At 43.8% G+C, this 18,346-nt stretch overlaps 2 protein-coding genes across 5 annotated transcripts; one reads left to right on the top strand and one right to left on the bottom strand.

Moving 5' to 3' along the window:
* The first annotated feature begins 676 nt into the window (after nucleotides 1-676).
* LOC103277817 (methyltransferase-like 26 B) lies at nucleotides 677-5,658 on the top strand. Of its 2 annotated transcripts, XM_062970761.1 has the most exons (6): nucleotides 696-991; nucleotides 2,249-2,408; nucleotides 2,550-2,609; nucleotides 4,485-4,552; nucleotides 4,889-4,967; nucleotides 5,077-5,658. In XM_062970761.1, the coding sequence occupies exons 1-6, from the start codon at nucleotides 798-800 to the stop codon at nucleotides 5,128-5,130; spliced, it is 615 nt and encodes a 204-aa protein (XP_062826831.1). In that variant the 5' UTR covers nucleotides 696-797; the 3' UTR covers nucleotides 5,131-5,658. The 2 variants fall into 2 exon arrangements, with proteins under 2 accessions (XP_062826830.1, XP_062826831.1); XM_062970760.1 differs by having other exon boundaries at nucleotides 677-991; nucleotides 4,889-5,658.
* Nucleotides 5,392-18,311, bottom strand: hgs (hepatocyte growth factor-regulated tyrosine kinase substrate). Of its 3 annotated transcripts, none has more exons than XM_062970759.1 (21): nucleotides 18,152-18,311; nucleotides 15,875-15,959; nucleotides 14,958-15,033; nucleotides 14,673-14,765; nucleotides 13,280-13,403; nucleotides 12,178-12,230; nucleotides 11,782-11,850; nucleotides 11,486-11,610; nucleotides 11,110-11,188; nucleotides 10,941-11,030; nucleotides 10,333-10,428; nucleotides 9,976-10,014; nucleotides 9,720-9,863; nucleotides 9,228-9,441; nucleotides 8,752-8,924; nucleotides 8,454-8,594; nucleotides 8,161-8,338; nucleotides 7,888-8,021; nucleotides 7,129-7,257; nucleotides 6,633-6,728; nucleotides 5,392-6,159 (listed from the first exon to the last, which is right to left on the bottom strand). In XM_062970759.1, the coding sequence occupies exons 1-21, from the start codon at nucleotides 18,186-18,188 to the stop codon at nucleotides 6,046-6,048; spliced, it is 2,289 nt and encodes a 762-aa protein (XP_062826829.1). In that variant the 5' UTR covers nucleotides 18,189-18,311; the 3' UTR covers nucleotides 5,392-6,045. The 3 variants fall into 3 exon arrangements, with proteins under 3 accessions (XP_062826829.1, XP_062826828.1, XP_062826827.1); XM_062970758.1 differs by having other exon boundaries at nucleotides 9,228-9,438; nucleotides 10,932-11,030; XM_062970757.1 differs by having other exon boundaries at nucleotides 10,932-11,030.
* Between the last annotated feature and the right edge of the window lie 35 nt (nucleotides 18,312-18,346).

The raw sequence follows: 18,346 nt of genomic DNA on the forward strand, positions 1-18,346 counted from the left end.
ATTAACTGAGTCAGAAGAGATGGGTCTTCAAATGCATTTTCAATTCCAACACCTTGTTTAGCTGTCGGATCTCTTCTGGCAGGTTATTGCACAGTGTAAAAGGCAAGAGGGGTTGGGCCCCACAGCTGGCTGACATTACCTTCAGCAAGGCTACAGTGAGCATCAGGATAAGATGCTCCAAATGTAACCAAGCGCGTAAGAGAGAAATAGTGCATTCACAGGCTTACAAGTGGAATTGTGGCCAGTAAGGACCTTGAAGGGTTTCCTGGGCAAGCAGGGTCACAGGCATGGGCAAACCTCGACCCTCCAGGTGTTTTGGACTTCAACTCCCAGAAATCCCATTCAGTTTACCAGCCATTAGGAATTGTGGAAGTTGAAGTCCAAAACACCCGGAGGGCCGAAGCTTGCCCATGCCTGGTCTAGAACATGGCCGCCTATTTTCACACTGGCCTGTGCTTGATGAACCTTACATTTGCACCTGGGACTGAAATAGTCTTTTTAGTTTAACAAAATCAAGGGTTCCAAAGGGACAAATGTGACTTAGCTCAGTACAATTCTATCATATATAGAAGCGAAACACATTATTTTGGCTTGATTTCTATTAGACTGGCCTGTTTTGTACCTAAGCATCTGGGGCAACACAGGCCTTTGCGTCACCAGACAGGTTCATCTTGGTGTAATCTCCTTTGTGTTAATAAATCTAGCTTAAGGCATCTGAACAGAGCAGGAGGCATCAGACAACAGGCAGCAGTCCTGGGAGAAGAGAAGAAGGCAGAGCGTATCTGGAAGGTGCAAAGATGCTGGTCTCTCCTGTTGCTGAGAGGAACAAGGAGAGTATTCTGGAGGTGCTGGCTGATTACGTAGATGAAACGTGCTCAGCTTTTGGGCTGGAACTAGGTTCGGGGACAGGACAACATGTGGTGCACTTTGCCCAGGCTCTGCCTACTGTCACCTGGCAACCATCAGAGATCAGTCCAGCTTCACAACAAAGGTACACCAGTCTGTAATATCAGCATTGTTTGGATGCAGTAGGGCGGCTGTATAAAAGGTGAAGTCTTCCAAATGTTATTGAACTGCAGCTCCTAGCATCCCTCACCATTAACTATGCAGGCTACAGCTGTTGTGACTTACAATTCAACAATACTGAGAACTGCACCGTTCCTAACCCTGCTGTAGGATGGTGTGTCCTCCCTTTTCATCAGAAGATAGAGGAGCGGTATAACAAAATAGCTAGAACAGGGATGGGAACTGTATCTCCAGGAGTGAAACATAAGTCAATCCTGTTTGATGCTGGGTGTTTCAGTCCAACCTCTGGAGGCAAAAACTGTCCATTTCTGTGAGCTAGATTCTTACTTGTCTGTTCTGTACTGGAGTGATCTTCTATTTGTGTATGTTATTGGTAAGCAAAAGGATGAAAGAGTTACTGACTTCCAATCAACTAAAAACCATGTACTATAAAAAGATGTAGTAACCTACAACTGATCTGTACTGGTTTTAGTACTTTTTTTGCTATGACTGCTTAATCTGTTTGTGTAGTATATTAAAATCAGTGCAGATATTTTGTGCCAACTTGCAAATGAGAAATAAGGAAGTTGAGGAGTCATATAGAGAATTATGAACATTGATTATATTGCATAAAAATATGAAAACAAGGGACAGTTGCCAAATTTAATTGAGGGACAAGTGTAAGGATATCTAGAGAGTTTTCTAAGTAACAAACAAATGAATGCTCCAGATGAGGGAGGAAGCAAAATGTGGATGGTTGCAGGGGAAAAGCTTTAAGAAAAAGTGTGAGACATTCCTATCCGGTTAGAATTTATACAACAGGTGTTTTCCATTTCCAAGTAAATCTTACTTCTTCCCTTTACAATAGATCTCAGAGACATAAGCAACTCAAAATGGCTTGCTAGAGTGTGGCATAATGAACAGCTTGTCACCAAAAATAACCCATATACTAGTAACTGAGTACCTATTAATCATATATACATAACAAATCCACCCTTGTAACTTGTAGAATCACAGCTGAATGCATTCAGCTATCTTATTACCAAAGCACAGCAGTCTAAATCAGGTTCAGTCTTGATCAGCTTTAAACTGGAGCGTGTGATCATACAACTGCAATTGACAATCTGCTCTACTGTCTGAATCCATCTTGCTGCTAGTTCTGTTTTGGATGGGGAACTATGAAATGTCATTTCAATTTTTGTACCAGTCACAGAAACTTTATACTTTCCCTCTTTGTTCTCAGTATCTCAGCTTACATCCGTGCCACCAAGGTGACCAATGTTCGAGAGCCCCTCTTCATAGATGTGTCGCAGCCGTGGAACCAGTGGGCTGGCTTAGGTCAAAGCTGTTGTGACTTCATTGTCATTATCAACGTGTTACACATGACTGATCAAGGTCTAGAGGTATAACATGAGAACCAGGGGAAACCTACACCAATGGTATTGGAATTGACCCTTTCTTGGGAGTTATTACTTGACACTTTGTTCAGTGGGTGGTATAAAGAGAAAAATATTGTATTGACCTCACATTTGTTGTTATTGTAGGGAATGTTTAAAGGCGTAGGACAATTGCTGAAACCTGGAGGCATTTTCTTAGCCTATGGTGTAAGTATTAGGAACTCATTCTTTTCTGCTCATCCACTATTCAGTTTAAGGTCAGTATGAAAGCAATGCTTTTGAGAATAAAAGGAATGACTAAAACCTTTCAAGCCACCTGAACCTTGTTTTACCTGAATATTACCCTCAATTATTATCAAACCAGAGGGATATTCAAACTGGGCAGGAGACAACAGTGTGGGGATCTATCCACCTTTTGGCTCCTGTTATTTTGCCTAAGAAGACCTTCCTTTCCTCAGCTGCTAATACAGGCAATTCAAAGTTCTCTTGCTTTAAAGGAATATTTCTCAAACTCTGCTCCTCCAGATGTTTTGGACTTCCAATTCTAATTCCTAACAGCTGGTAAACTGGCTGGGATTTCTAGAAGCTGAAGTCCAAAATACCTGGAGGAGTACAGTTTGAGAAACCCTGCTCTAAAGTATGGAAGTATTTTGATCTGAAGCATATCTGTTTTATTATGCAATTTGGAGGGTTTTTTTAAAAATGTATACAGTACATATGCATCTTTGAATGGGAAGACTGTGGGAAAAGACACAGTATAGGCAGTCCTTGAGTTATGAACAACTTGTTCTTCAGTTGAATTTGTTCTTAAGTTGAATTTGTATATAAGTTTGAAAAGATACATTTTTACGTGTAACTCCAACCAAATGTAGTTTTAGCATTGGATTGCATAGGGAAGGGTTAATACCCCTGTGGCGATGTTCTTCTGTGCCCATTCAGAAGATTTTGCCTCACTTCCTGTCCCTGTGACAGAAATTGGATTTTGACAAGGAGAGCAATGGCCAACCTTGACAAAATAGTGAAGAGCAGAAACATCACACTGGCAACGAAGGTCCGCATAGTCAAAGCAATGGTATTCCCCATAGTAACCTATGGCTGCGAGAGCTGGACCATAAGGAAGGCTGAGCGAAGGAAGATAGACGCTTTTGAACTCTGGTGCTGGAGGAAAATCCTGAGAGTGCCTTGGACCACAAGAAGATCCAACCAGTCCATCCTCCAGGAAATAATACCTGGCTGCTCACTGGAGGGAAGGACATTAGAGGCAAAGCTGAAGTATTTTGGTCACATCATGAGGAGACAGGAAAGCTTGGAAAAGATCACGATGCTGGGGAAAATGGAAGGAAAAAAGAAGAGAGGCCAACCAAGGGCAAGATGGACGGACGGTATCCTTGAAGTGACTGGGTTGATCTTGAAGGAACTGGGGTGACAGCCGACAGGGAGCTCTGGCGTCGACTGGTCCATGAGGTCATGAAGAGTCGGAAACGACTAAACAACTGAGCAGCAGCTGCTAGCTTGTGGAAATAAGGATTGGTAATAACACTTCTGTGCAGACACCATTTCCTCTTCCAAGAGTAAATTTCTCTTCCTAGGGGTAGATCTCTCACTTCCTGTTGTCCTACACCCCCATTCTTAACTATGGGTTGTTTGTAAATCAGATGTTTGTAACTCAGGGGCCGCCTTTATTTGTATTTATAACAAAGTATCCATAAGAAGCAGTGAGGATTTATCAACTACCAGAATTGTTCCTATCCTTTTAAAGACTGGGGTAGGGATCCTATGGCCATCTAAATAACATTGGATGTGAGCTCCCATCAAACTTTCCTGGCATAACCAGTCTTCAGGAATAATGGAAGCTATCACCCAACACAAGATACACTTTCTCTGATCATTTTAAAGTCCAAAGCCAATGGTATCTATCCAGGCTCTACCTTCAGCTAACCATAGTGGCTGAGGTTTTTCCAATCCTATCTTAAGGCCTCTGGGTCTCCCCCCTCTCCCCTTGCCCACTAAGGTCAAAACCCTTTAGTACTCCTGTCTCTTTGGTGGCTAAATAGTAATTCTCACACTGTTTCCACTCTCCAGCCTTTTGCAATTAATGGGATCATCCTCCCGGAGTGCAACGTGAAACTAGACGAAATGCTCCAAGCCAGGTACGTTAGAAGGATGAAATTCCTTCTCATAAAGTCTCAAACAAGATTCTATTTTTGGTATCCATCAAAGTCCTGATGAGATATTAAAAATAGGGGAAGAGTGAAGGGACTACGTAAAAAGTTTAATTACATGTTCCTTATTGCCATTACACTTAGTAAGAACAGCATAGGTTATGCATATTTCAACAAGAATCCCTAAACTTCATCCTCCTCTCCCTACAGGATTGTGTGTAGTTCCTAATTTATTTTTTTCCGTCCTTGAAATAGGCTCTAAGTCCCTGTTGCAAGGAAGAGGGTTCATGTTCCAACTCCTAACGCAATACTTTTACATGGCAGGAATCCTGAATGGGGGCTGCGAGATGTGGAGGAGCTCCGTCAATTGGCAAACGTCAATGCACTCCGGCTTGAGCGCATGGTAAGAACTGCAGAAAACTCCAGGCCCCAGTCTGCTTTTTCCCTCCACTGCCTTCCATTTTGCATGTATCTACCTATCCTCTTCCATTCTGTGCCTTTTTCTCCCACAGCTGGAGATGCCTGAATATACAAAATGCCTGATCTTTCGGAGGAGGGAGTTATGATCTCTGACTACAGCCTGAGTAGCGAAATTAATTCGCAGTTTTGACAAGAAAAACAACAATTAAATTCTGAAGTAACAACGGATGCAACTGTAGCTTCCTTGGAAATTAGGTTTTAAGGCATGGCTTCCCTGTATCTCAAATTTCAAAGTGATCCCTGTATTGCTGTACAGCACACTTACACAACTGTGCTAGAGAGTTGCTCCCCATGAAAAGACAAAAGGAAAAAAAAAAGGCAGGACATACAAGGAAGCACAGACTGAAAACATTTTAAATTACTTTAATTGTCACTGGTTCCATTCTGTCTACACCAGCCACTACGAGAGACACGACTCTTCAAAAGCGGTGAAGATAAGTGAGATGGGGGAGGGGGGGGTATGGGCCTGGAATACAAAATGCTGAAATTCATGGATTCTCAAAAGGTATTGAGAGGGACATGGGGGAAGACTTTATTTGAAGGTGGGCAGAATGAAGGCCACTTGATTGGCAAGATGCAACCATAGGATGTGCGCCGGGGGGGGGGGGGGGGGGGGGGACAAGAATGAAGGCCCAGGTCATGCTCTGGGTTGGACCCTGTTTGTTTTGGTTCTGGAGCATGCTTTAATGCTGCTTCCTGTAATGGCACATGTGCTCAGGTCTCCATCTAAAATGGGGGATGGGACAAGCCCTCTCCACAACCAAGAAATGACATTGAGGGGATCTGGATACATTAGTCCCATGCTTCAAGGTAGAGATTCTCTTAGCAGCACTTTAGATGGGGTGGCAGTGTGAGGCAACTCAGGGCAAGCTCTCAGTTCTCCCTTCCCCACTGTGGGGGTAGCGCAAGGAAACAGCAATGGTGTAGCAGTGACAAACAGATGATAGTGTTAACAATGTCTTAGAAACCCACCCCTCCCTGTCACCATCAGCAGACAAAGATTAGTCAAAGGAAATTAGCTGGGCCTCTCCACTGCCCCCTTGTGCCTGCTGCACCTGGGCCGACGCCGGCTGGGGAGGTGGCTGCTGCTGAGGAGGGCCTCCTGGGGGCGCCATCTGCAAGGAGACAAACAGAGAAGTTAGGAAACGGAGCCCTTTGGAGTGAGTAGGCCGAAGCCTGTTAGAGTTAGTGGGTCAAAGTTAGTGTTGTCCTCAGGGGTGTGTGAGAAGGCTGCTGTGCGTAAAGTTATTGTGTTATGGAAACCTTGTTTTTGTAAATAGTACAACCATATTATTTTGCTATAAAGAGAAGCCTCCAAAGGAAGAGGTAACATTGGCCTGTGTGTTTGTTCATTTTATCACGTTTGGCTACTAGTGCTGAGTCACGCTGCTGCTAATACTCTGCTCTACGTTTAAGCGGAGGGTCTTTTGATAATAAGCCCACTCGCCCAACACAAACACCTGTAGGAAAGGGCTAGAGAGATCAACATCCATCAATGCTTAGCTTAAGGTGACCAGGGCATTGGCCCAGTCTGCTACTGAACAACAACATAAAACACATTCTCTTGAAACTAATTAGAGAGACTTACCTGCTGATACATAGGCTGTTGTCCTGACATGTAAGGCTGCTGGGGTGGCAAGCTACTCAAACCTGGCTCTTGGCCAGGGAGGGTTGACATGAGGTTCTAGCAAGGAGAAAAGAGAGTGTGTGTGTATCAGAAACCCCAGTGATCCAAGAAGCCACAGCCTGGACAACAGGCACCTTGTGGTTTTGTGCCATGAAGTCATTTCTGACTTATGGCTACCCTTAGGCAAACATATCTTGGGTATTCTTAGTAGGATTTATTCAGGGAGGGTGTACCATTGCCCTCTTCTTAGGCTGAAGTAAGACCTGCCCAAGTCATCCAGTGGGTTTTCACAGCAAAGTAGAGATTTGAAGCTTGGCCTCCCAGTGTGCTAGTCTAACACTTAAACCGCTATAAGACACTGGCTCTCTGGCACCTATGCACAGAAATTGGGTGTTCTCCACCAGTCCTTTTTGTGAGCTAACCATCTTCACACATCCATGCAAAAGTGATTCCTTACCTGCATGTTGTAGGGTTGGTAGCCCATTGAAACTGACTGATTGCCCATGTAGCCCATTGTGCCACCAGATGGTGGAGGAGCCTGTGTCATGGCAGGGATGGTCTGGGGTTGGGAAGAGGCCGCTGCATTCTGCAAGGCAAAGAGGGCAGGGATGGGCAAAGGCATGGAAGAGCATGTAGCATAAAATGATTCTGATCTTCTGCATTTCAATAGTAAGGAGTTATACAAGGCCAAAATGTATTGTACGTATACCACTGGCTCTCTTCCAGAGAATTCAAGGCAATATACATAGGTTTTTACATTTCATTCTCACAGCACTGTGAAGAAGGTTAGATTATGAGACTCGCCCAAGGGAGCTTTATGGCTTGACAGGAATAAGCTGGGTTTTGCAGCCCAACACTAACTACAGTCAGCTCTCCATATTAACTGGGTAAAGGGGCACAGTCCCCCACGCCCCAAGTGGAAAAATGTAAATAAAAAACAGCCACATTTTTGCATGAGAGAACACCTTTCTAGCAATCTCTAGTTCCTCCAGCATGACTCTGGACATCTTCCACTGAGAGCTGACCAGAGAATCACACTGAATTATCTAGAGATTACTAGAGAGAAGATTTTAGTCAAATCCTTGAATAATCAAAGCTTCAAAAGTCAAATAAGCAAATGCAGAGTTCCATCGGTATTTCACTAGGGCACTCCCTCCTCTTCCAAACAGTCTTAACCACGCTGGGTATGGGAAGGGACTTGTGGGTCTGAACTTACCTGATAGCCCTGGGTAGGAGTAGGCTGGTAAGAGGAATAGGCGGGGTTTGTAGTGGGCACTGGCTGCCCTTGTGGAGCTGTCTGTGCACTGTTAGTTCCAGTTGAGTACATATAGGTGCCCACCATGTTGGGATCTGAAACATAGGTCAAGAATGAGTAAAAGACATCCTTCTAGGATCTGCTCAGTAGTCTAGGTGTTAGATCAACATTCAGTTTGAGAGGCTTAGGCTAAATACCTTCACCTCTTCTTACTTTCTCCTCTACTGTTCTTACCTGTTCCTGCCACGGACATTGCAGTGTAGGGCCCAGCACTACCCTGGGCGGGTTGGCTCATGTACACTGTATGCATGGGTGAGCCCTCTACTGAGCTTGCTGGGCTGAAGGTGGCTGGGAAGCTTGTGGGGCCTGACGGCTGGTAGATCACCCCGCCAGCTGGAGGCATGGCCTGCAGCTAAAAAAAATAAGAAGTGAGGCCAGGGAGGGTGAGTTACTTCAGGTTCTACCCTTGCCTAGTTCATAGGGGGAAGAAACAGGACAGAAATGTCTGGTCTCCCCATTCTTCCTACCTGGGCATAAGGCAGGGAGAAAGCAGGCATCTGCGCCCGCATCTGGATTGTTTGCTTCTGTTGCTCCAAGCGCATCTGGCGCTCCTTTTCCTGCTCCTGAAGGCGCTGGATAGCCAACTGCCGCTGCATCTCCAGGTATTCCTACAAGTGAGCAACATGCACATTGGAGATTTAGTCCTTGGGCCACTGTGCTTCATGTTGTGCTGGGTTCTGCTACTTGCCAGTCATTTTTCAAGAAATAGCAAACATATCCTTAGGTTATGCAGTCACACTTTGCACATGCCAGTGGAAGGCTCACCTGTTTCTTCTGCCTCATAATCTCCAGCTTCTGGGCCAGTTGGATCTGTCGCTGTCGCTCTGCCTCCTCAGCAGCACGGCGCAGCTTCTCTCTGTGTTCCTCTCGCAGAGCATTCAAGGCTCCCCGGGCATCCCGGATCTGGGCAAGTTTATCTTGAAGTCCCTCATAATACACTGGGGGTTGATGGGAGAAAGGCAGTGTCAAGACTCTCACCAATGACCACTTTTAGACATACTTCCCCGAGACTGAGCAGCTCCCACCTGGACTAAAGCAGGGGTTGAATTCTCAATGAGAGCCAAAGGCCAGTAGATGTTGGGGTAGGAAAAGGGGATGAGATGGGGTTTGTACCAGAAGGACATAAGGTTGCCAGATAGCAGGCAATGATTTAAAGGGGAGCACAATACTGCTACATATCCATACACACACACCCCTCCCCGGTCTCCAACCCCACAGGGACTGGGATTCTGAGAACATACAACGGCGTTCATCCAGCTGATTCAGCAACTCCAGAAGCTGGGGATGCATGCTGTTGATGGATTGGAAGAGTGAGAGCACAGCTGAGTCATTAGTAATGCTCCGTCCCCGGAGGTGATTGCTCTTCATGCGGTTGACAAAGGTGGTGACAGCATTCTGCAAAGCCTTCAAGAACTGCTCGTGGCTCTCATCCGTCTCTCCATTTTGGTACTGCTGCTGAGGAGGAATTGAAACCAGGAAGTTGAAAGAACAATTCCCAATCCAGTTTACAATTTTAAGAGTACTTTTTAATCCAGGATTACCACTCTCATCTCCCCTACATTAGAAGCTCCTTTATAACATCCCTTTCCCTAAAAAGACAACACCCAGAACAAATGTGACACACCCTAAACGTCAATTCCTTTTGACCTGGCTGCTTCCACTGAAGAAAGAAACAGCAGTTGCCCCCATTTAGCCCACGAGACCTGTGGAAACACAGGAGAGAAAGTTCTTACCTCCACTATGCTGAGTGGGGCAGGCTGGACCTCAGTGGATTGGGCTGCTGGCTCCCCCATAGACAGTGGGGCCGAAGGTGTTGGGCTCTTGCGCACTTCCTCTTGCTTCTTTTCCCAGTAGTTACGGTTCAAGTACCGAGCCAACTGTCAGAAGATAGTGAGAAAATGAAAGCCAACTCAGATGTTTGTAGTCAAGCACTCACAAAGACCTGCAGCCATCTGGTCTAATGAGATTGAAGAAGTGGGGTGTTCTTACCTCAGGGTCAATATCCTCAGCTAGAGGTGCAGAGGAATTCTGAAATGAAATAGACACCAGATTCACTTTACTTTGTCGAAGAGCATTCATGAGGACTATCCTCAACTCACCCAGAACCCATCAGGGGCTAATCTTAAAAGCTTGAGGGCATTAGTACTGAGAGGTAAAAGGGGAGTTGCTTAAGCAAGGGACACAAGTTGAAAGACCCACATGAATCCCATGGGTTCAAACAGCTTGGGTAAAAACTACATAATTTTAATCAGTGATGTGAACCTAAGCATCAACAAGAAACTCTGGTCTTACAGGCTCCTGGATCTGAGTGCCAGGTACCAGGTGCTTCCTGAGCTGAACACTTACCACAGGTGATGAATAGAGAGTGCTGACTGGAGGGGCTGAAGACGTAATTGGTGTTGGTTCCGCCTTGGGGTATGTGGAAAATGTGCTTTTTTGCCTCTGCAGTGGGAAAAAATGATAAAGGATGTAATCTCCCAACTTGTAACAGACCTTTGTCAACGTGAAAGAGGAAATGGAGTATCTATTTTGCCCATTTAACAGTTGCCATGTTCAGCCAAATCTTTACAATATTGGCATGTGTGTGATGAGCGCCTTAGTAGGGCATTTACTACTCTCACACAGAAATAATATCTGAAAAGTAGTAAGGTCTCAGGTATTGGAGGTAAATTTGATTTGCATGGTATCTGGAATTGATTTCTGGCTCAGTTGATCCATAGCTTTATCCAACAGTGGAGGTCTTTTCTGCCTTAGAAGCAGGAGAGATTGAACCTCAGCATGAGCTGTTTCACAGCAGGAGACCAGTGCTGTCACAGAGATAGAGCCTTTATTTACTCCAAACATGGAGCTATCAAAACTCTTTGGCTAACACAAGGCAGCCAGCCATAGGGGGCCTACATGGCATTCATGTAATAGAAATCCCCCACCATAACCAAGACACAAACCATCCTTTCCTTCTCCTCAGCCTCTGACTGTGACAATGCAATTGCCAGCTGCAGCTCCTCTTCCTCCTGCAGAGCAGTTTCATCACGCTTTGGAGGCAGCTGCAGAAACAGTAAAGGGTAGCTGTGTAAGCAAGGTGAGCAAGGGACCCATCTCTACCCCTCCCATGTAAGCACTCACCTGAGACTGCTGAGAGAGGGGACTGGTCAGGTACTCAGGAGGAAGCTCTGTGCTACCAGTCCCTTTGCCTTCTGCTTTCCTGTGTGGACATTAAGGCCAAGGTCATGATCACTACTGATGGCTACCTTGCTAATAAGGTGAAGAGCCAACGGGGTGGGGGGGGGGGGGAGGGGCTCAACAACTGCTGCTAAACTGTGGCACAATGATTTATAATAAGCCAATTAAGCTCTTGGCTCAGGAAGCTGCACTTCACAGAACAGACAAACAGGAAAGTCAATTGAGTTATTATAGGAATGACTCACACCTGCAGAAAAGGCTGCCAACACCCATCTGTTCCCAAGTTTTAGTACCATAACCCACACGCTTCAATACTTACTTGTTGAGGTGCTCATAACAAGGCTCGCACACTCGCACCTCCTTCTCTATGCCAAACTTAGGGATGGTGGAATACTTAGAAGAGCACTTCCCACAGAAAATCTGCCCACATGCCCTACAGTGATGCTGTGGAAACAGTGGATAGGTTAAAGGTAGCAGCCAGTCACTTCAAAAAGACATCCACAAAGTGGAGAGAGCTTAAAATATTGTCCTTGCATCCATTTGCTCTCCCCTGGATGGCTCTGTGTTACCAAAATGGGAGAGCTAAGGCCTGGCCAAGGGAGCCACAGCACTCACCTTGCGAGTCACCACCCCAAACTGGACCCGGCACCGGTGACACTCTTCCGCATCCACCCAGTCAGGAGCCTGCCACATAGAAGCAGAATAATTCTTAAGTAACAAAAATGGTGTTAAGTTTTGAGATGATCCAAAGGGTGTAAAGAGCATTCCCAAAAACAACAGTATGTTTTAATGATCAGGCAGGAAAAATGCAGACACAAGCATTAGTGAGCACAACTGGAACAATGTGGATGTTACAGAAAATTTATCTCAGGGCTCAGAAATTATGGCACAGAAAGAAGCTCAGCTCAAATTCTCAGCACTGGGAGCAGTATCAAGTTCTAAATATCATAGAAAAAAAACAAAATAATGTCCTTGTTCATGGTATGGCCCTTTCCCAACTGGAAGACTCACCCTTTCTGCTGCAAACATGGCATCACTCTCTTTGAATTCTGGAAAAACATGACCTGCAGATAAAATTAATGCTGTTATTTCAGTTGACTCCAGCTGCTTGTGCCCATGTCCTTAAGATGGGAACTGTATGTCAGGCCTGTCAGATTGTGTAAGTTCTGTCCTGAGTGCTGCTTCTAGTTTAGAATGCATCAAAGCCATTACCTTAATCAAGAATGATCTCCTTTCTAGCTAAACAACAGCACACCAGCTCACTGCATAGAAGATGAGTCTATAATGTTTGACTCAGCCCAGCAGACCTTCCAAAAGTCAGTCCATGTGATTTCTTGGGCCATAATATAGCATGCATTCAGGAGATCTAGGTTTACATTTTCAGTCCTTGGAACAACATAGGTTACCAAAAATGAAGAAAAAACCTAAAGTAGATGAATGTTTTTGGAGGGAAGGCTTTCTATGTCAAATGATGCAGGAAACTCCTGCAACCTACTTAAAACATAACCTGTTGCTTTTGGATAACTTTGGAAAAGGCATTTCATCCTTGGAAAAAGGGGGGAAAGACTAGGTCCAAGATGGCCACAAAATAACTTGGGCTAGTGCAAATTGAAGAGCCTCATATTGTACACCTCTGCATTTGAGCTTATTCCTATAATGCTGAGTAAAAGTCTGTCACCACTTTCTTTAAAACAAAAAGTGGGGAATATGTGTCCCTCCAGATACTGTGGAGACAGCATTTCCCATTAGTTCTATCCAGCCCAGCCAAATAAGAACCGCAATTAGACACAGCTTCTCCATATCTGACATAAAGCAAAATGCATCAAAACAAACTCTCCACATATACCCCACTGTTCCAACATGCTTAAAACCATGCTCCTCAATACAGCTTGTCAAGAGACTTGTTTCTATTTTAAAACTAAGAAGCTAAGGCCAGGAAATCGGACTTCGCAATTTCTTCTGGAAAATGTAGCTATTAGAACTGCTATCAGCACTTGGTGCCAAAAACTTCATGCAGAGGGTCTCTAGGAGACAGAAGCCTCCTTGGTTCTTCTCCCAAGCCACCCATCCACCCATTTCATATCTTAACCTAAATTCAATCTGTTATCTTTACCTTCTACTTTCATGATCTGATATGTATCCTGGACGACCTTGTATTTAGGCTCATTGCGGAAAGCATGGGCCCATGCTTGGATTAGGTACAGGATCTTGTTGCGAACATTGGCTTCAACCTGTCTCTGTAGAGATAGGAACAATCAAGATAAGGCAGTACTCACATTGAAGTAGAATCTCAATTCTCACAGGGAGAGCATCAGGATATCTATTTTAGGATATGAAACTCAGAGCAATGCCTCATCCCATCTAGCTCTAGAAATCTAACCTCAGATTGTCTCTTTTTCTTCTTAACTCAGTACCTGCATACCAACACCTCTACTAGGGGTTTCTTCACAAATTTACTCCAGCTGCAAAGGTAAATGTAGGTTTAATGAATTAATATTTTGGAGCCAGAATGCTAACCGAATACTTACGATGCCCCAACACCCTAGCTAATGCAACCAAGTTAAAAGGAAGTAGCCAAATTTACTCCAGCTGCAAAGGTAAGTGTAGGTTTAATGAATTAATATTTTGGAGCCAGAATGCTAACCTAATACTTACGATGCCGCAACATCCTAACTAATGCAAGCAAGTTAGAAGGAAGTAGCCAAAGGTGTACAAGTCAGACTGCTGGCTTCTTAACATATAAATGTACTGTCTTTCATTGTTGCTGCCATCCCCTCCCCTATAGCACAGTTACAAGTTTAGGCCTTTGCTGGCAGGGTCTAAATGGACAGAAAACATCTTTCTTATAAATAGCACAAGAGCAAAGTGAAAAACAAGTCTAAACAAAACTGACACCAAAAAAGACCCTGTGGTTGTACGCATGTATGTATAGAGCTACACCAAATTAGTCCACTAATCCTTCTAGTTCTGTATGGTGTCTAAGGACTGGCAACAAATCTCTAGGGTGCCACAGGCCTTTGCTGATGTACCTGGGAAGGTGTAGAATGTGGTATGCAACCTGGGAGTTCCTTGGCCCAGTGGTAGGGAAGCAAGCAAAATATGTGCTCTACCACTAAGCCACAGGAATATTTCTAAACTTCAGTGAGAATAAATTCAAGATACTCATTCTTTCAAGTGTTATGTCCGTGATATTCTACATCAGCTAGAACAAATGGCTTTTGTCGTTCTCTTATTTTTTTGAAGGCAGTGAAAACTTTCTGCTTATTTGGCAGTGGTCAATAAAGATCCACATTCACTAGAAGATGTGACTGCAATCTTTTGTACACATTCTTAGGCATAAGCCTTATTGAAGTCAACTGGGCCTGCCACTCAAAAGATATGTATAGAATTGTATTCTACAATTCTGAATTTTCTCAATAAATCTCAGGCAAGTCGAAGCATATCAAAGCTGCTTCACTTCTGTTTTAGCACACTTTGGTACTCTCTAGACATATTGTCCAAATTACCTTCAGCAACTCCTTCAGTTCTTCCATAGTTTGTTTGTTAGCCACTTCATCATGGACTGTTTGTCCACAGTTCTTTACCACAGACTCCAATACCTAAAAAAGAAATACACAAAAGTAAGTACAGTCCACTTCTAAATCTCAACAACCTTCGATGTTAACAAAAGGTTTGATCCTTCTCTGAAAAAAATATGCTGGTGGCACATCTTAGAGATACAAGGGAAGACAACCTTTCTTTTATGACCAGAAAGACAACAAGTTGCAGAATTTCTGTTTACTTCATCTTACCTCCAGTGCATAAAGGGCCACATGTGGATTTTTGTCATTCACTTTCTTCTTTATTGCACCCACAGCATATTTAGCTCTGGACAAAAAGGAAAAGAGAATGACAACTGAAAGACTACAATTCAGTGAACAAAGCCATTGCTAATATGTAAGATGACAAAGACAATGATTGAACTAGTCTAAATAAATGGCTAATTAACAAATCAAATTTATTTACCTCAAGATAGGCATACTCTGCATATCTATGAATTTTCTATGAGAATTTTACCACTAAAAACAGGCTTGACTAAGCAGTTTCATTCTCAGTAGTTGTACTGAGAAAGCTCTTTGAAACATCTCTAGTCCCTTCTTAGCTTCCTAATTTTTCTAAAAATCAATTATTTGCCAATCACAGAATCAGAACATGTAGAATTGAGGTGAGACATGCAAATACCAAGTTTGTCTCTTGTGTTAAGCTGAAATTTCTTGTTAACATTAGATCAGTAATTTTTTAGGATCAAAACCCGTGGACTTTTTTCCTCTCTACTCCATCAGCAGAGGATATAATTCTAGAATGTCTGCCATCAACAGATGATGAATTTGATTGGCCTGACAATCCTGTTCTTTGAACAGTGAACATTTTTAGCTTCTTCAGAGATGTACTGTTCAGATTGCACTGATTCCTGGAGCAGGTTTAGGATATTAATTGCTCATTTGAATGGCCTGAAGATATTTCTGGATGAGCAAGTTCCAGAGAGCATTACAACAGTACGGATAATGTTGCATCTAAATGCAAAAGATCCAGATCCAAGTCTCTGTCCAATGAATAATGGCGGGCAAACCATATATTCCTATCTAATCACAAAGGAGATATACCAGAGGAAAAATAATGTACGAAGGGAATGAACAACACAAAAATTGATATAGATAACAGGACTTACTGAGTATCACCCTGACGAATCATATCACAAATCTGTAAGATGGACTCCCAGTCTGTCTCCAATAGAAGCTGACTGGTAGCTTTATCTGCAAAACATTGAAGCAACGATTCATCTCCCAAGTTAAATGTTATATTTTGTCTTTGCTGTGGAAAAGCATGGGGATGTATTATCCTTTCTTGACATTTCCTAGGCAAAGATTATTAAGATTTTACAAAGATTTTACAAAGATAACGTCAGTACATTTTTTATGTGAGTTACTTTTTTACTGTTATTAACTACACACAAATGCTGAAAAAAACCTTTCTATCCTCCAGTAAAAGGCACTGAGATATACAGATGTTGTATGTTGGCAAATGAGCCTGCATATGTGATGTCTGCTCCTTTGGTTCTACCATTCCTGTTTTCCAATCTGTCTACTCTTAATGACTGGAACTCTTTCTCTCCAGAAATCACATTCTCTTCTTTCATATCCCCCAGTCAAAAAAACTTGGTCTGTATTGTAAAGCATTTAGTGTAAGCTTTTTCATCCTACATCTAAAACAAAGTCTTCTTTTGTATGTGTTTTCTTTGTATAACTTCAACCCTTTCTGCAGCTTTTCTTTCATCATGGTTAATACTATAAGGTTCTTTGAACAAAACATGCTCACGTTACAATGATGTGCCATGTTCACAGAGCTCTATATGAAAACAATATTAATACTTTATTTGTAATCCGCCCTATCTGCCCCGAGGGGACTCAGAAAGGTTTCCAACAAAACAGGCAAACATTCCATGCCATAAACAGACAAACAACAATGAACTCAAAAACAATAAATAAAAACAATCACAATATATAACTTTTAATAACTAATGCAAAAAGTAACCAAAATTATTAAAAATTAATGACTTAAATAAACGAAGTGTAACACATCACAAACATTTACCACATAATAGAACTAACAGCTAAAAGGCATTAAAATATGGGGTGAATTACAGCAACCAACAGGACTGAGGTAAGTTTCAAGTATGTAGATGAGGATATATATAAAGATGTACTAGTTCTCCTCCTCTCCATGAGCCCAAATGCATAAGTGGGTTTTTAGAAGCTTCTTAAAGGAGAGAAGGGGGCAATTTTTAGTTCTTTAGGAAAGGAGTTCCAGAGGCAGGAGGTGATCACGGAGAAGACCCCGTCTCTCGTCCCCACCAACCGTGCATGAAATGGGATTGGGACTGAGGGTAGGGCCTCCTCTGCTGATTGCAGTGCCCATGCTGGTTTGTATACATAGATGTGGTTTTGCAAATAGTCTGGGCCCAAACTGTTTTTCTACCAAAAAGGGTAGAAAAGGCTCATAATGCAGACACATTGTCCTGCGTGAGCACCACTCCATATGATTAGCTGATCATTTGTTGACATTAAAGACCAGCTGACTAACCTCAAATATTTTCCTCTTGTAACATTTGACCTATAAATGCATCCTTGACTCAGTGTGATGTCAGCATTTGGCCTGACACTTCCTGGACTTGCAGAGCCTGATTTAAGCATAGCAATGAGGTCATCAACACTATAAAACATGCTGGCAGATACAATTGCCTTGCCCTAGAATTTAAATCGGGCCAGTTTACTCAGTAAACCAAAACCTCAGTTCTGACTTGGTAAAATATCCTTCATCTTCCAGCCAAAATAGCCAAAAACCTCTTTCTCAAATGCCTAATCTAAGATCAAGGAAAACTGCCATTCCGGATCAATACAACTGAGGCACAATAGAGGATCAAAGGCGTCAGACAGCCCAGCCGGCCATTTTGCTTCACCCTTGGCAAGTGGGGGAGAGGAATAAAAGGGGGCTTTGTGGCATCCATATAAACTTTGGCCCTCCCCCAATCCGCGAAGTCAATGTCCACAGATTCTGGGACCCGAGGCCCAAAAAACATGGAAAACCAAATGTTGAAAAGAACGGATATAATGGATAGACAACAGGAGGAAAACAATCGCGGCCCAAAACTTCGTTTCGGCCCCATCGATACTGCTACATAATGCAGTTCTAAACTGCATTATATGGCAGTGTAAACTGGGCCTTCGTTTTTGACACTGTAAGCTTTCTAATCACAGCGGCTTTTAGGAAGGAGCCGTTCTCCCTCAGAGGAGTGACAAGACTGGCCTTCTGACTCAGCTCGGCCCGCATAAGCCTCGGGCAGGCAGGGAAGGGGGGGAGGGAAGGAGGATTTGAGCTTCCCCGCTCCCGGGCTGCAGCTGAGCCTCCGGCAGCCGCTACCCTCAGCCTGCTCCCCGCCTCCAGGTACCGAGGAGCCGCTCGAAGGTGCCTCCGCCTCGCCCCATGTCGCCACTCGCTCGCTCAATCACCCCAAGACCAGAGAAGCCCGTCCGCTGACTCTGCGCCGCCAGGGAAGCTGTTTCCGCCACCTAGGCCCCGCTTCCGGATTCCGCACAGCGCCGAGGCGGGCTTTCCGGCGGCAGGCGCAGACGATTGGCAAGCG

The sequence above is a fragment of the Anolis carolinensis genome, chromosome 2 (assembly GCF_035594765.1).
Source record: "Anolis carolinensis isolate JA03-04 chromosome 2, rAnoCar3.1.pri, whole genome shotgun sequence".
NCBI classification, from domain to species: domain Eukaryota; kingdom Metazoa; phylum Chordata; class Lepidosauria; order Squamata; family Dactyloidae; genus Anolis; species Anolis carolinensis.

Excerpts from the sequence above, each read along its gene's own strand:
- LOC103277817 (XM_062970760.1), top strand. The coding sequence starts at position 798 with ATGCTGGTCTCTCCTGTTGCTGAGAGGAACAAGGAGAGTATTCTGGAG. Across the intron at positions 2,610-4,484 it reads GCATTTTCTTAGCCTATGGT|CCTTTTGCAATTAATGGGAT; the intron begins GTAAGTATTAGG and ends TCCACTCTCCAG. Across the intron at positions 4,553-4,888 it reads GACGAAATGCTCCAAGCCAG|GAATCCTGAATGGGGGCTGC; the intron begins GTACGTTAGAAG and ends TTTACATGGCAG.
- hgs (XM_062970757.1), bottom strand. The coding sequence starts at position 18,188 with ATGGGGCGAGGCGGAGGCACCTTCGAGCGGCTCCTCG. Across the intron at positions 11,851-12,177 it reads CCATGTTTGCAGCAGAAAGG|GCTCCTGACTGGGTGGATGC; the intron begins GTGAGTCTTCCA and ends TCTATGTGGCAG. Across the intron at positions 9,442-9,719 it reads CCCCACTCAGCATAGTGGAG|CAGCAGTACCAAAATGGAGA; the intron begins GTAAGAACTTTC and ends ATTCCTCCTCAG.